This window comes from Trachemys scripta, chromosome 10, assembly GCF_013100865.1.
Source record: "Trachemys scripta elegans isolate TJP31775 chromosome 10, CAS_Tse_1.0, whole genome shotgun sequence".
In the NCBI taxonomy this organism is placed as follows: domain Eukaryota; kingdom Metazoa; phylum Chordata; order Testudines; family Emydidae; genus Trachemys; species Trachemys scripta.
The window spans coordinates 20276431-20293699 of record NC_048307.1 but is presented as its reverse complement, the minus strand read 5'-3'; the positions used below and the strand labels follow the sequence as shown (position 1 = coordinate 20293699).

At 40.0% G+C, this 17269-nt stretch overlaps 1 protein-coding gene across 1 annotated transcript in view; it reads right to left on the bottom strand.

Moving 5' to 3' along the window:
* LOC117883854 (sorting nexin-29-like) overlaps positions 1-17269 on the bottom strand; it is a 388013-nt gene that overhangs the window by 119188 nt on the left and 251556 nt on the right. Inside the window, exon 12 of the mRNA XM_034783666.1 lies at positions 9646-9786. Coding sequence (XP_034639557.1) covers positions 9646-9786 — 141 coding nt within the window. The remainder of the gene's footprint in view (positions 1-9645; positions 9787-17269) is intronic.

Sequence of the window (17269 nt, the reverse complement as noted above, 5' to 3'; positions counted from 1 at the left end):
TCAATTTTGGGAAGAAGGGCTCTGAATGCATTTCTCATAAATAACATACTATAAGACATCCAAAGGATTTTTGCTGATTCTTGTCATCTGACAAGTTTTCAAGGAGCAAAATAACCTGGTTTAATAGTTTATGTGAATTCACACTTCATCTTTATGAAATTGAGAGCGATAAACCCCCAGAGTTGATACTGTGTGCAGATGGCAATAAGAGCCTTGCAGAAGACAAACGGGAAATCAGAAGCCAGTTGTAACTTTAACTATGGGAGGACTCTGTTCCCCGCCATAATTCTGACCTAAGAGCAACAACTTTTATTGAAATAATTCTGCACACCCAAAAGGCCACATGTTCTAGTAGCAACTGAAAAGGAAGGGAACCATATGGCCCAGAATCATCACCAGCTTTTTCCTCTTGCATTACTTATTATATTACTAACTATCTAAAACCTATATTGGACCACCTAATCGCAAGGCTCAGATGGACCTGCATTATTCCAAGACATAGACACAATCCCATGGAAATTACTGTCCCAAGAAATCCAACTCCCTCTGGCATAGGAAGGTAGCTCAATGGCATCTCCCCATCTTTTAATCATCCATTGAGCGTAATGCTTCCTATGAGGCTACTTGCACTGTTGTTCAAGAATATGCCACCAAAAGTTGTGATTTAGTTAAATGAAAATAAAACTGAACATGTACTTATGGTTAGAGCCCTGCAAATCCGTGGATATACGCTTTATATCCATGGACCATTTTTGTGGATCATGGCTTGTGGCTTGGATGCAGATACAAAATTTGTATCCCCGCAGGGCTCTGCAGCACACACTCACCAGAGTAGCTGTAGAATGGAGCAGGTGTCACCCAGCCCAGCCCTCAGGCTCCAGCTCAGGGCTCTGAATCATGCAGCAGAGGGCTGCGATATGCGGCAATAGCCTGCTGGGAATTCTGGGAGTTGTAGTTCCCAACTTGCTCAGATGAAAAAGTTAAACTACAACTCCCAACTGACCCAGCATCCTCGAGCAATTGGTAGTCATTTTCTCATTGTAAATCAGTGTAAGACTTTATGGGACTGTGCAGTGAGCCAAGCGCTGCATGCGTTAGAGCTGCCACTGCTGCGTAGGGGTGTCTGAGTCCCCCACTGGGAGGGCGGCACTGCAAATGAGGGCCCAGGATTGTAGCTTCCCTGCCCGGGACAGGGAAGGAGGTATGGCAGGGGAGGGGGACAGGCGGCAGGGTAGGAGATCTCTGAGGAGAAGTGGGGGACATGGGGGGAGGGGCGTTGGCACAGCCCTGTGTCACTGCTGTGCCCTGTAAATCCACGGATATCTGCATCTATGGATGTCTGCAGACAATTTTTGCAGATCGGATGTGGATACAAATTTTGTATCCGCGCAGGGCTCTACTTATGTTTATAGAATTATTATCTAAACAGTATAACCCATTCTACTGCACAAAAAGTCTAAGCTCACACAGAAAAGGTGCAATAACCTTAAAGGCGATCCACACTGCATAAGTGCACAGACAACTGAATCTAAATGGCAGGAATACTACTATACACTATTCTGTGGAAATAAACAAATGTGTGATGATGGGGAGTTCTGCAGAATACAGCAGGAGGTGCAGCAGGTAAGATGATGCTATACGGGTGGCACAGAGACAGAGATACCACAACTGACCAATAATACCAAACCCGCCACTGGCTGGCGGATACCATGATATCACCTCAGCCCTATAACCTGTTCTCAGGCCCTGACCCAGCATCCTAGAGCAATTGGTAGTCATTTTCTCATTGTAAATCAATGTAAGACTTTATGGGATCTGATATGAGAGTAGGGAAAATGACAGTGGGTCTACATATCATTAAGGTAGATATGTAGACATCAGTGAAAGTGTTGGATGAATATCGAATTTGTATAAAAATTAGTAGTGAATAGGTGGCTCACTTGCTAATTTTTGTAAGCTACTGATTTTATGAGCTGAAATTGTAACTTAGAAATAATAATGTTTTATGTAAGGTAACTGAGAATGGAAGATTCAAAAAGCTCACAAGAAGCTTTCCATAATTTAATGAAAACCAGGATCAGGGCCGGCTCCAGCTTTTTTGCCGCCCCAAGCAGCGGGAAAAAAAAGAAAAAGAAAAAAAAAAAAAAAGGAAAACCTGATTGAGCTCCCGCCGAAGTGCCGCCAAAGAAGAAGAGACGGAGTGAAGGACTCGCCGCTGAATTGCCACCGAAGACTAAACCGGAGCGCTGGAGCAGCCACCGAAGTGCCGCCGAAGACCCGGACATGCCGCCCCAATAACGGACGAAGTGCCGCCCCTTTCTATTGGCCACCCCAGGCACCTGCTTCCTTCGCTGTTCCTTCGCTGGTGCCTGGAGCCAGCCCTGACCAGGATGATATTCCATCACACAAATCATGTCTTTTTTTTAAAGTAAGAGTATTAATATGTATAATTTCTATTACAAAACTAACCATTAGAAGCTTAACACAGATGTATTTTACCTTCTTCTAATTCATGGAAAGGACAAAATGCTGCCAGATGGACTTTCAGTGAAGTAGTCTGTACCCTGATAAGTAAGTACATTAACTCATGTCTTTATCTTGGTCAGGTAAATACTGTATACACATTATAGATCTGTGCAGTGCTCCTCACCCTAAGATCCTTGGAAACAACTCAATATTCCTGTAACTAAGGACTTACAAAGGTGACCTTCCCTTAAAACACCTAGCTGTGCTCATTCAAATTTCTGTTGGCACCAGGACAGCTTTATTCAGCCCTTGCTAGTAATTCACTATATTACTAATTAATTTTATTTTGAGATAAACATTATTTAGAGTACAAATTTATGAAATGGCCAAATGCGTTTATAATTACTCTCAGTCTCCAAGATGCAAGACTTGAATATGTTTGTGGGTGCTAAACAAGCCATCTAGGTGTAAAACTCTATGCATGCCCTGTGATGAAGTGGGAATTTTCCCTTGTTATGTTGTGTATGTCCTGCTGTTTTGCATGGATGCTGTGTGTGACTTTTGCGGAAACTGCTCCAGTTGCCTGCAGGAATGCTATGGCCGCCCCTTTGTAACCTGAGACCCAGGAGAGGAATGCGACCAGGTGACTCTGGCCCGGGAAGCGAGGAGGAGCAACGGGCAGGGCAGGGGCCAGGCAGCTGGAAGCGAGTCAGTCTCGGCTCTGGGCTCCCCCAAAGATGGACTTGGCTGAAAGTCACTGATTTCTGTGCTAACAAGTTCTGCCCTATGCTGTGTTCCTGTCGACTAATAAACTTTCTGTTTTACCATCTGGCTGAGAGTCACGTCTGACTGCGGAGTTGGGGTGCAGGGCCCTCTGGCTTTTCCAGGAGCCCCGCCCAGGGGGACTCGCTGTGGGAAGCGCACGGTGTGGAAGGGGATGCTGAATGCTCCAAGGTCAGACCCAGGAAGGTTGAAGCTGTGGAAGCTTCTTCCCCTGGAGACAGTCTGCTCAGAGAGAGGAGGAAGCTCCCCCAGAGTCCTGACTGGCTTCGTAGGGAGTAGTTCCAGAGCATCACCCTGGTGACCCCGTGATTTGCCCCCACCTTGTTAATTTGAATGTATCCTCTGTGAAGACAAATAAGTTAACAAGTCTATAAATTTGTGCTACTGTATTTCTCACATATGATTTCCATTGGACTCTCTCCCAGAAGCTAATAATGATTCCTTCTTCATGGCCCTGGAGGATCTCAGACCCAGTGGAAATGTTATCACTGCAGAGGCAGTGTGATAAATGAAGGGGTGGAAGGATAGCTCCCTTTTATGGACACCCAGCCAGGAGTTAGCTATAAAATCCCTCTTGGTAGCTGTTCTCTACTTGCTTTACCTGTAAAGGGTTAAAAAGTCTGACTGCATGCATAGGTAAAAGGAAGTGAGTTGGCACCTGGCCAAAAGAGCCAATGGGAAGGCTAGAACTTTTTAAAATTGAAACAAGACTCCTCTTTGTCTCTCTGTTGTTGTTCTCCGGAGAGAGGAGACGCAGAACAGGAACAGGGCTGAACTATGCTGTAGGAAGCTTTAAGCCAGGTAGGAATTGCTTATCTGAAACCCCAGATATGTAAGTAAATCAGGGAATGTGTAGGAAGACGCAATAAGGGTTATTTCTTTTATTCTTTATTAGCTTGTGGACTCCTCTGTGCTAACCTCCAAATGCTTTTGTTTTGCTTGTAACCATTAAGCTGGTCCTCAAGAAGGTTATTCTTGATGTTTAATTTTTGTAAGTGGGTTTTTAAAATCTAGCAAAAGCCTAAGTTCCAGATGTATTTTCCTTCTTTTTGTGTTTAATAAAATTTACCTTTTTTAAGAACAGGATTTTATTTTTGATGCCCTAAGAGGTTTGTGCACATGTTGTTTAATTAGCTAGTGGCAACAGCTGATTTTCTTTGTCAGCTCTTCCCTGGAGAGGGGTGGGGGGTGAAGGTGCTTGAGGGTACCCTACAGGAAGGAATTCCCAAGTGCTCCTTCCTGGGTTCTCAAAGGGTTGGGGGTTTTTTTGCAATTGGGTGGTGGCAGCATCTACCCATCCAAGCTCAGAGAAAAGCTGTTAACTTGGGAGTTTAATACCAGCCTGGAGTGGCCAGTATTAGTTTTAGAATCCTTGCGGGACCCCACCTTCTGCACTCAAAGTGCCAGAGTGGGGAATCAGCCTTGAGAGGCAGTGAAACAGGATCTGTGAAGCTAGTACATGGATATGTAGCTTGAAATCAGAAGCCAGTGTGCACAGGGAGGAAGGAAGGAGGGAAATCTCTCCTTCCCCCACAAGGCAGGGTTTGGCAGTAAGCCAGGTAGGGGCAGGGCTACTGAATCCAATACTAGCTCTGTGTAGCATGGCCACTGAAGCAGTGGGGACCTATTGCAATACCTAAGCTGCACAATCAGCTGTAGAGAAGCATCACTGCTACTTTGCATCCTAGGGTATGTGCATGACTTCTCAGTCCCTGTTCCCTAGCAAGCCCGGCTGCTCAGTCTTGGAGAGAGGTGGTGGAGAGTTTATTTGGACCCAAGTCAGAGCTGCCTTTTTGAACTTTCAGGATCCACATCCATTGAAATCTTAGTGCCCACTAAAGATTCTGGAAAAAATATAAACCATCTTCTCTTATTTGTTTTCATGATGTTTTAAATTACTTAATATCATAAATGCACAACAACTGCATTCATCCTTCCAAGGTAGATATCTATCACAGCTACAACAGATTACATTATTGGCAAATATGCTGGTATTATGGTAAAATAGATAGTTTAAGGAGGACAATATATAAAGGAACAGGTATCCACTGGTAAATATTTTGCTTAATATTTTTGCTTTCTTTTTCCATCATTCTATCTGTGCAGTAGGATAGGTTTAACATTTCCTTGAAGATAATTGACGAAGGGCTAATGGTATAACACGTGCATGAATGCAAAAAAGATAAAAGCCCTGATAACTGTTGATACTAAAATTGATGAAGGCAATGCTCAATGGTCTACTACAGGAGATATATCAAAATGTGATGTAAAACAAATATTTTACTGGGTTAGCTCAATGTGGCTTTCATCTTTTGACTCTAGAAAAAGTAACACGGCTGTTACTCTAGAAAAAGAAAATAATTCTCCTCCCCAACAGTTACTATAAAAATTATGCATGTCTCTAATTACAGGAACTATATTGTATTGTTCTTATGTACTGTTCCTGAACTAATGTTGTGCCCTGTAGATTTTATGCAAAAATATTTCATGAGCATGGGATTAATCAAAATATTTTGGTAATTGCTTGATCAACACTAGACAGACAACTGCAGTTCATTCCCTCTATCTCTACTGAAGCTGCAACAGAGCATAGAGAAAATATTTGATGTGAACAGCCCACCCAGCAGTCAGCATTTCCTAAACCTATAGAATAAGGAAATATGCTTTTCTTATTTCCATCAATCTTTTTTAACTAATCGGTTATTATTATTTTCCTTCAATTTTACACAGTTAAACATTAACAAATTGGCATCAAAACAGATGATCATGCACCAGTGTAGTGGCTATTAGAATAACTTTGCATCCATAAGATATGCTATTATTAAAATATGCCCATCAGACTCTTGACCTTGCTGAATATCTAACCTCTAACACTCAATCTGTCTGTGATAATAAAGTACGTTTTAAGAATTCTCCAGATCTGCTCTGGGCAACAATCAGTGTACTTAAGAGAAGCAATGATATCTTACTCTGCCAAAAAGAAAAGAGATTAAAGAACAATCACCACTAGACAGGAAAATTATAAGTTTAGAATGATGACTATATTGATAACTGTAAAAAGCAACAGAGGGTCCTGTGGCACCTTTGAGACTAACAGAAGTATTGGGAGCATAAGCTTTCGTGGGTAAGAACCTCACTTCTTCAGATGCAAGTAATGGAAATCTCCAGAGGCAGGTATAAATCAGTATGGAGATAATGAGGTTAGTTCAATCAGGGAGGGTGAGGTGCTCTGCTAGCAGTTGAGGTGTGAACACCAAGGGAGGAGAAACTGCTTCTGTAGTTGGATAGCCATTCACAGTCTTTGTTTAATCCTGATCTGATGGTGTCAAATTTGTAAATGAACTGGAGCTCAGCAGTTTCTCTTTAGAGTCTGGTCCTGAAGTTTTTTTGCTGTAAGATGGCTACCTTTACATCTGCTATTGTGTGGCCAGGGAGATTGAAGTGTTCTCCTACAGGTTTTTGTATATTGCCATTCCTGATATCTGACTTGTGTCCATTTATCCTCTTGCGTAGTGACTGTCCAGTTTGGCCAATGTACATAGCAGAGGGGCATTACTGGCATATGATGGCATATATAACATTGGTGGACGTGCAGGTGAATGAGCCGGTGATGTTGTAGCTGATCTGGTTAGGTCCTGTGATGGTGTTGCTGGTGTAGATATGTGGGCAGAGTTGGCATCGAGGTTTGTTGCATGGGTTGGTTCCTGAGTTAGACTTGTTATGGTGCGGTGCGTGGTTGCTGGTGAGAATATGCTTAAGGTTGGAGGGTTGTCTGTGGGCAAGGACTGGCCTGCCTCCCAAGGTCTGTGAAAGTGAGGGATCATTGTCCAGGATGGGTTGTAGATCACTGATGATGCGTTGGAGAGGTTTAAGCTGAGGACTGTAGGTGATGGCCAGTGGAGTTCTGTTGGTTTCTCTTCTGGGTCTGTCTTGTGGGAATGTGCTAATAAAGTCTGCGGATGACACAAAGCTGGGAGGTATTGCCAATACAGAGAAGGACCAGGATATCATACAGGAAGATCTGGATGACCTTGTAAACTGGAGTAATAGAATAGGATGAAATTTAACAGTGAAAAGTGCAAGGTCATGCATTTAGGGATTAATAACAAGAATTTCTGTTATAAGATGGGGACGCATCAGTTGGACGTAACAGAGGAGGAGAAGGACCTCGGAGTATTGGTTGATCACAGGATGACTATGAGCCGTCAATGTGATATGGCCATGAAAAAAGCTAATGCGGTCTTGGGATGCATCAGGCGAGGTATTTCCAGTAGAGATAAGGAGGTGTTAGTACCGTTATACAAGGCACTGGTGAGACCTCATCTGGAATATTGTGTGCAGTTCTGGTCTCCCATGTTTAAGAAGGATGAATTCAAACTGGAACAGGTACAGAGAAAGGCTACTAGGATGAGCCGAGAAATGGAAAACCTGTCTTATGAAAGGAGACTCAAAGAGCTTGGCTTGTTTAGCCTAACCAAAAAAGGCTGAGAGGAGATATGATTGCTCTCTATAAATATATTAGTGGGATAAATACCAGGGAGGGAGAGGAATTATTTAAGCTCAGTACCAATGTGGACACAAGAACAAATGGATATAAACTGGCCATCAGGAAGTTTAGACTTGAAATTAGGTGAAGGTTTCTAACCATCAGAGGAGTGAAGTTCTGGAACAGCCTTTCAAGGGAAGCAGGGGGGGCAAAAGACATATCTGGCTTCAAGACTAAGCTTGATAAGTTTATGGAGGGGATGGTATGATGGGATAGCCTAACTTTGGCAATTAATTGATCTTTGACTATTAGCGCTAAATATGCTCAATGGCCTGTGATGGGCTGTTAGCTGGGGTGGGATCTGAGTTACTACAGAGAATTCTTTCCTGGGTGTCTGGCTGGTGAGTCCTGCCCACATGCTCAGGGTTTAGCTGATCGCCATATTCGGGGTCGGGAAGGAATTGTCCTCCAGGGCAGATTGGCAGAGGCCCTGGGGGTTTTTCGCCTCCCTCTGCAGCGTGGGGCAGGGGTCACTTGCTGGAGGATTCTCTGCAGCTTGAAATCTTTAAACCACGATTTGAGGACTTCAGTAGCTCAGACATAGGTTAGGGGTTTGATACAGGATTGGGTGGGTGAGATTCTGTGGCCTGTGTTGTGCAGGAGGTCAGACTAGATGATCATAATGGTCCCTTCTGACCTTAAAGTCTATGATTCTATGATAAAGTCACTGGAAATACTGTACTTGGGTCCACATTGCCTAGGACATTTGTTATTAACTTCACTTGATAGACAGGAGTCTCTTGTTCTAACAGTTGATTGTCTTGGCCTCCTTTCTTAAATCTTGGACTCGGGTCAGGAAACATCTGTGCTAAGGACCTTAAGGGATGCACGACTTACGTACAGGTCTTATGTATAGATCCCTTCACAAAAGTACATCTTCCACCTCGACATTGGTATGGTTTGGGAGTTGCGTCCTGTCTGCTTCATCATACCATTGTTGAAAACATCTGATAGGTATCCTTGTGGCTATTGGTTATTAGGACTACGTGCATTACTAGCTGTTGGCCATAACTGAAGCTTGAGACATTTCAATAAAATTCAACCTTGATTTTAATCCATTTACCAGAATCTTGTGTTTTATTTCTGTATCCCTCCAAATGGCATCAGCAAACATCGAATAGTTAAAAACAAAACAACTAGAGACCACATTGACTGAATAATGCAATCTGAATTTTCTATCTGTAAATAATTTACTCGGTATAACTTCTGAGACTACTGAGAAATTGATTAATTTAAGTCCTATTACAGATGAATAAATTAACAGGAACGACTAATTGTAAAGTTACCAGTATTTGATTTATTTCAGATTTTCTGCACAGACTTGTATATCAAACCTTGGTCAAAATATAGATTAAAGACCCCACCATCATTTCTTTTATACATTGAAATATTTAATTGCACATACTGTACCTGAAAACCTCCTAAATATACAATACCTTTTAGACATATGTCTCTGAAAACCTACTCTTATCACCTGCATAGATTTGTAAGCAACAGAAATCATTGCTTGTTTTTACTAATCATCTTAAATGAGGAATTAGTTTAACACATTAAAAGGTTAATTATGAAGCATTGTTTGCATTAAATAACTAAAAGGAATATATAGATCAAGTATTCAATTCACTATGCCCTACGATTTGTTCCTCATTTCTCAACTGGGAAAATTATGGTTTGTATTGTGCATTTCATGAGATACATCACTCACAGCTACATCAAATATAATTGATATATTCACCTGCATTCGTGTTCTATTTTGTTAGGATTAAATTCCTGATTATAACTTTTACTTTAATGCATTCAGTATTTAATTTCACAATATTAATAAATGTTGATAATACGCTTTCCTTTACCTTGTTTCCAATGGCTTTTTTGGGTGGGAAATTAAGGGTCCTTACTTGGTGGTATTTATTCTGTAGCTTGTGATGCAAGCTTCTGAATTCTGCATATCTTCGATAAACATTCCATTCATCATCTTTTATTCTGATATATACCTGCAAGTATAGACAAGAAAAGATCAATTTTAAAGGCAATCATTACATTCATTTTGTCTCTCTTTGTTAAAAGTACTGTTTGTCAACTACCTTCACCTTTAGGACATAACACTCTCAGTAGTTTTAGGACTATTTACCTACAACTACATCCAACTGCAAACAGTCATCAAGTGTAGATATGTCTATTCAACAGGTCATTAATTTAATTCTCTTTTACTGGATTCAGTGGTGACATACATTAACTTGCTCATTATTACAAGACAGGGCTGCAATTTTGTGGTAAGATAGCTGCTAATGCTTTCTGTTGCCATGGTTTTCAGCAGGTTCTACTGACCAGTGCACAAAGAAAAAATTAATCTGATATAATTTACATTGATTTATGTACATTTAATAGTTTTCCAACTTCACACATGAATTTCTAGTCATAATTCTTAAGTCACAAACTTTATTTACTCATCATCATTATGCTGAAGCAAACCACATCCTTCACGAATGAATGTTTTTTTTTAAGAAATCAAAATGTATTATAAAATACTGGAGTATAAACTACTGAAATCTTATTATTTGGAAAATAGAAGCAGTTTTCTCTCTCTTTTTATTTTTTTGTACAGGACGTGTAGTATAATTTCACATACTGAATGTTTTTGCCACAGCTCAATTACTTTCATGAGGGTACTACCAATAATGTGCTAAATGTTCTCCTCCCTGAGGGAAAACCCATAGAGAAGGAAAACATGCTCACAAAACTCTGAGAATTAATTAATGGATCTAGAACTATGTTCTCTATTGGGAAAAGGGGTTTTAACTTTATGGAGGGAGCAGGCAAGGCATGGCTCTAAAACCCAGAAACTCCACAATGATCTCAGGACCCAACACCATGACTGAGGGCATTTGGGACTAGTGTCCTCTTCGGTGTGACTTCTTGCTTTCCTACCCACAGCTTCCTTGCGGAGCTATGTTTCCATTGCTTCCCTCTGCAGCACCTGTGCCCTATTCTTCCCACCCCAAACTTTCTAGTATTAATGACTTCCGCAGTTTACATAATATGCTAGAGCAGATTAGAATTGATGAGGCAAAACTGCCATATTTCTTCAACAGCATTTTTAGAAGTTTCCAGATTACTGAGATGATGATCATCTGAAAAAAGTAGTGCTAATGGTCATCAGAGACACAATGATCAAAAAGAAAACAGAGGAAACAGGAATAAGCAAGAAAAAAGCCAAAGCAAAAATATTCAAACTCAGGAGACTAAAATTAAATATCCAAATCCACATTCAGATACCTATATAATTGGCCTGAATTTCAACAGTGCTGAGGATCTAATTATTTTATTTAGGTGTCTAACTTTCAGTACGAACATTTAAACATTTCATGGCAATTTTTTAAAGTATTACAGAAGATAATTACTTTTACAGTAATAGTGAAAAAGTCAAGAGATGAATATAGACTTCACAAAACTATTTAGCATAGTATTTCATACATGGTGCCATGGACTCCTAAGGGAAACAAGGTTCCCAACCCCAAACCTGTCATAACTATAAATAGATAATGGACAAAAGTCCAAGAATTCAAACAATACAATGATCACAATTAAAATGCAATATTTCTAACAGCTACCACACAAATAGTATTTGAGTTACTATGGTACTGTGTACTATAGTACAGGCAGTAATCATAGTATTGTGTGATAACTTGTTAAATGCAAGCTTGTAATGGTTACCATGGTACAACACTTCACTTGCTCTTCATAATTATGATGGTAGATTCTGCTGGAGAAAGCAGAGCTGTTGAGTTTGGTCTACTTAGATTATATACGAACACACAAAACTACAGGCAATTGTATTTGTCAATAGGAACTCAGGTACTACAGTGATGGGCTCTAAAAATAGGTAGACCACATGGCCAAGTATTTAAAGAGCAATACAATTTTAAAATAATAGCTAGTGAAATAGCTCTGCTAACTAGATTTAATAGGGAATTAAGATAACGTGACTTTATCCCCTCAGCTCTTTCCCCACCTTTCTTTAATCACTATGTTTAAAATATATTACTTTGGCATATATAAGTATTATTCAGAATTTTTCAGGCTCCTTATAAAACAAAGTATACCTAAATTATTTTCATGTAGTTATTTAATATGGAAATCCTATTTTTACTATTCAACTACAGAGAAAATTGTAATTTGGTGAATCATGCAATTCTATGTTACCTAGTAAGGTGTAACCTGTAGTTAAGTAATTAAGGAGTCTAATACAGTGTAACTGAATATTTTAAAGACCGCAAAAACAGATTCATTTGTTGTATACATCGTTAAAGATTTTACTTGTTGTTCTTTGAAGAACATAGATATTGATTTCTTTGAGATTGTAAGGTGTGAAGAACTGACACTAAGAGCCCTGTGTCATATTGAATTTATTGACGATCATATAATAGAGTCTGAAAGGCATATTAAAGTTCCTGCTTTAGTACAAGCATTTACAGCTTTATTATCTCAACAGGGAATACTATTCAGAAGCCAAGTTATTTCAAGACCATTAATCTCAACTCACTTGGGAAATCAAAGAAAATAAACCCTAAATGTTAAAAAGATTGGTTAAGCTTGTTTTAGTTTAGTGCCCATAAGGCATACAGATGGCTACTGTTAGGCAAATGAATTACAAAACGAGAGTATAGAAGGGTGGAGAACAAAATGTCTCTATAGTTGATTTACTACTATACATCACCAAATCAAGCAGCCTGGTACATGTTGGGTTAAAATCCTGACCCTACTGAAGTAAATGGGAGTTTTGCCATTGACTTCAGTGCAGGCAGGATTTCATCGCTGGCCTTTAATTATGAATTCAGTCTAATTTCTGACTATTAAATAAGCAAACAACCCTAAAACAGATGCTATGATAACATCGACAGCCACCTTGAGGAACTGGGGACCTCAAATTGTGCCAGCAAAGTAGGAACGTCTTCAATATCATGAAATAATCTAACAAAAATGAATATTCTATATAACAGAAACTAGCACAAATTATTTGAACCAAATTTTTAAAAAATAAACAAATGGTCAGTTCTCAATAACCTTCATACAGCAAATATAAGCCATTAATATCAATATCTTGCCAAGAATACTATTCCTTTTCTAGTGTCTACTCATGCCTCTCCCAAAACACTTCCCTGATTATTTGTTTATATTTATTATGATTTCATTAGTGTGGCATCTACGCACCAGACAAGCACCTCTCTAAAGTAGAAGAATTTTATCTACACTTAACAGATGGGGAAACTGAGACAAAAAGAAAGAATAAGTGATTTACCCAGGAAGCCTGTGGCAAATTTGAAACCAGATCTCCTAATTCCCAGTCCAGTGGCCCTTCCCATCTTAGCAGAAGTTTAATCAGACCAACAGGAGAATGGCAACTCCTTGTGGTACTGGTGAGATGAAGCACTATGCTACAGGAATGATATCATTCATAGATAACGGAGAGAATAAACAAGAAAAATCCAGATACCAATTCTAACATTAACATTCTTTTTTTTATAAAGCATTTTTTTCACTATAATCCATTGTTCCAGGGCGTAGACCAAAGTCATATATAATTTGACCCTGCTAGTCTCTAAACATTTAGTTTTATTAAAACAGAGAAGAAAATGATTGTCCAAACACAGCAAGGTCCTACACTTCACTTGATGGTATTTCTCTCTGTTTGGCTGTAACATGATAACTTTTGAATGCTGCATCTGATCAATTCCAAAATTTCAAGGAATGTTCTAAGCATCAATGGGCAGAACCATGTTGATTATGGTCAAAGTCCGAAAACTATAAGGGCAAAATGATGGACACATGGAGTCCCTGACATCTGGCTAGCAGACCCATCAACTTCCACCAGTTCCATAATAGTCTATAGATCAAAAGAAATGCATGAGGGCATTAGCATCTTCCAGCATAACATTACTCCCCATCTCAGCTCTGCACATTGTCCCTGAAGAAGAGCTCTGTGTAGCTTGAAAGCTTGTGTCTTTCAGCAACAGAAGTTGGCCCAATAAAAGATATTATTTTACCCACCTTACCTCTTGATTGTCCCAATACAGTTTAGAATGTTGACATCCTCAAATGATTATTGGCCAGATGGAAAGAAAAGAAATAAATATTTGGGTGAAGTATAGGGAGACAGAGTACACAGAGCTCCTGAAATAAGAGACCCTGGTATAGGGGAAGAAGGGCATACAGAATACCTGCATAATGGAAAGAGATGGAGGGTGTGTGTGTTGGGAATCCTTGAAATAGAGAGAGATGGGAAGATGGCACACAGGGAGCTTATGATGGGGAAATTTAGGAATGCAAGAAGTCCCTTGTGTGCACCATGCACTTGGCCTACACAAACAACAAAGTATGCCTTCCTCTAGTTAATTACTCAGCATTTTCTCATTGACATTGTTCAAATTCATGTCCGTTCTTGTGCCAAAAACAAACTATAATGCTACAATTTAACAATTACATATAATATCGTCCTCTTCTGATCTAACAAATAAATAAATAAAAAGATAAAGATAACTTGTAAAACTGCAGATGCTATTTTAAAATCATGTTTTAGAATGCTTAAAAACTCTAAGGCTTATTCATTGGTCAATTTAAAAATCAATTCCAAGACCCTCTGTATCCCAGCTCACACTGGTTTTCTGACAGATGTTTCTTTTTCCTCTGATAATCGGTTTCCTCAACTAACTCCATTAAGTAATTCAAGATCCCCTTACACATTAAATCAGACTCTCTCCAAGAATGGTTATTTAATTGGAGAGCAATGATTTTTGCTTGAACATTCTATCATCTGTCTATCAAAGAAAAAGTTAGCACTTTTGTCTGTAGTATAGAAGTATTTTCCATCAACACTATCTCAAGCAAAGGCTGATTGGCAGCCTCCCTTTGTGGCCATGATATACCACTTTTGAAAGACAGATGCTAATTAATACACACTAAGAATTAATCTACAATCTTCTAATCTCAAAGAGCACTGAAGCCCTGAAGATTTGAAGAGAAGTGACTAAAATAACTGTTGTTGTAATCCTGTTTTGCACAAAGCCAGTTGGTGATATATCTGCAGTGTTTTTAGAGCCATATTGAAATTATTGTGATAGTATTGTCATAATAAAGTCAGTTCATGGCCCTTAATTCTGCTTCTCAGGGCAGAATGATTCTGTCCCCAGAAATCTCTAGTCAAGCAGCACACTATGTTAAGCGCTGTTAAACTCCGGAAGATTCCATAATCATATTCTAATATAATGCGTGCATTTATACTGATGATGTGTTCCTGTGTGCTTTCTTTTAGAGTATAAGCTTTTTGTTTTGGTTAGGGTGACCAGACAGCAAGTGTGAAAAATCGGGACAGGGATGGGGGGTAATAGGAGCCTATATAAGAAAAAGACCCAAAAATCGGGACTGTCCCTATAAAATCAGGACATCTGGTCACCCTAGTTTTGGTCCTGATATTGCAAATTCTTGTGTGGCTCACAGCAGGAAGTACAAAGTTGATGTGCTCCAGTGCAAGAGAAGAAGTTGTCTGTAGGGTTCTATTGTTGAAGCTGATTGTGGTGTCCAGGAAGTTTATGCTGGTGTGGGCATGTTTGATGGAGTGCTAGAGAGAGTTTGATGGATGAATCATCATAGAATCATCATAGAATATCAGGGTTAGAAGGGACCTTAGGAGGTCATCTAGTTCTACCCCCTGCTCAAAGCAGGACCAATCCCCAGACAGATTTTTGCCCCAGATCCCAAAATGGCCCCCTCAAGGATTGAACTCACAACCCTGGGTTTAGCAGGCCAATGCTCAAACCACTGAGCTATTGTGGTGGAAATCTATGAGGGGAAGTTAGGTTATCTGTCCAGATGATGAAAATATCATCGATGTAGCTCAGGTATAGGATTGGTTTTGTAGTACATTTGTCCAGAAATTATTCCTCGAAGTGGCCCATGAAGAGGATGTTATATTGGGAAGTTATATGGGTTCCCATGGCTGTTCCCATAGTTTGAACAAAGTGTTTATTGTTGAATGTAAAGCTGTTATGGGTGAGGATGAAATGGATGAGTTTGGCGATGTGTTTGAACTGGATATATCTGAGTGTTGTCCATTATCTTATATATATTTGAGGCAGGCAGCAATTTCATCATTGTGGTGGATATTGGTGAATAGGGAGGTGACATGCATGGTGGCAAGGATGGTGTTCTGAGGGAGGTTGTTAATATTGCAGAGTTTCTGAAGCAGTCGGTTGTGTCCTGGAGGAAACTGGCCCTTTGTGTGGTAAGTGATTTAAGGATGGTTTCTATGAGTCCTGATATCCTTTCAGTAAGAGTGCCATGGACAGGTATGATGGGTGTGCCTGAGTCCTGATATTCTTTCAGTAAGAGTGCCATGGACAGGTATGATGGGTCTGCCTGAGTTCCCTTGTTTGTGTATTTTAGGAAGCATGTAGAAGGTCCCTGGAATGGGTATGTGGTGAATGAGGTTGTATAGTTTCTCTTGGAATTGTTTGGGGAAGGATCTGATTATATCCCTAAATTCCTAGGAGAATTGTGGTGTGAGGTCTTTGAGTTCTTGGTAGTAGGTGCTGTCAGAGAGTTGTCGGTTGGCCACACTGACATAGTCATCATGGCTGAGGACTAGGATGATGTCCTCTTTGTCGCTGATTTGCTCACTATTTGGGGTTGGATTTCATGGACTAGACAGCTCTCCTCTTGGTGGTGGAGATTGTGGTAGATGTGATTCCTGTTAAGGAATCCACCGTCGATTTTTTTTCCTGAAGCTATCAATTTAATGATCAAGAGTATTGGTTTCATCTACTGTGGCATGTCTGATTAGATTATTCTTTTTTCTTATGATTGTCAGTGGAGGCATGGTAGTTGCAGGTGGGGTCACCTTTGTTGTGAAAAGAACAGGAGTACTTGTGGCACCTTAGAGACTAACAAATTTATTAGAGCATAAGCTTTCGTGGACTACAGCCCATTTCTTCGGATGCATATAGAGTGGAACATATATTGAGGAGATATATATACACACATACAGAGAGCATGAACAGGTGGGAGTTGTCTTACCAACTCTGAGAGGCCAATTAAGTAAAAGAAAAAAACTTCTGAAGTGATAATCAAGATAGCCCAGTACAGACAGTTTGATAAGAAGTGTGAGAATACTTACAAGGGGAGATAGATTCAATGTTTGTAATGGCTCAGCCATTCCCAGTCCTTATTCAATCCTGAGTTGACTGTATCTAGTTTGCATATCAATTCCAGCTCAGCAGTCTCTCGTTGGAGTCAGTTTTTGAAGTTTTTCTGTTGTAAGATAGCCACCCGCAGGTCTGTCATTGAATGGCCAGACAGGTTTAAGTGTTCTCCCACTGGTTTTTGAGTATTATGATTCCTGATGTCAGATTTGTGTCCATTAATTCTTTTGCGTAGAGACTGTCCGGTTTGGCCAATGTACATGGCAGAGGGGCATTGCTGGCA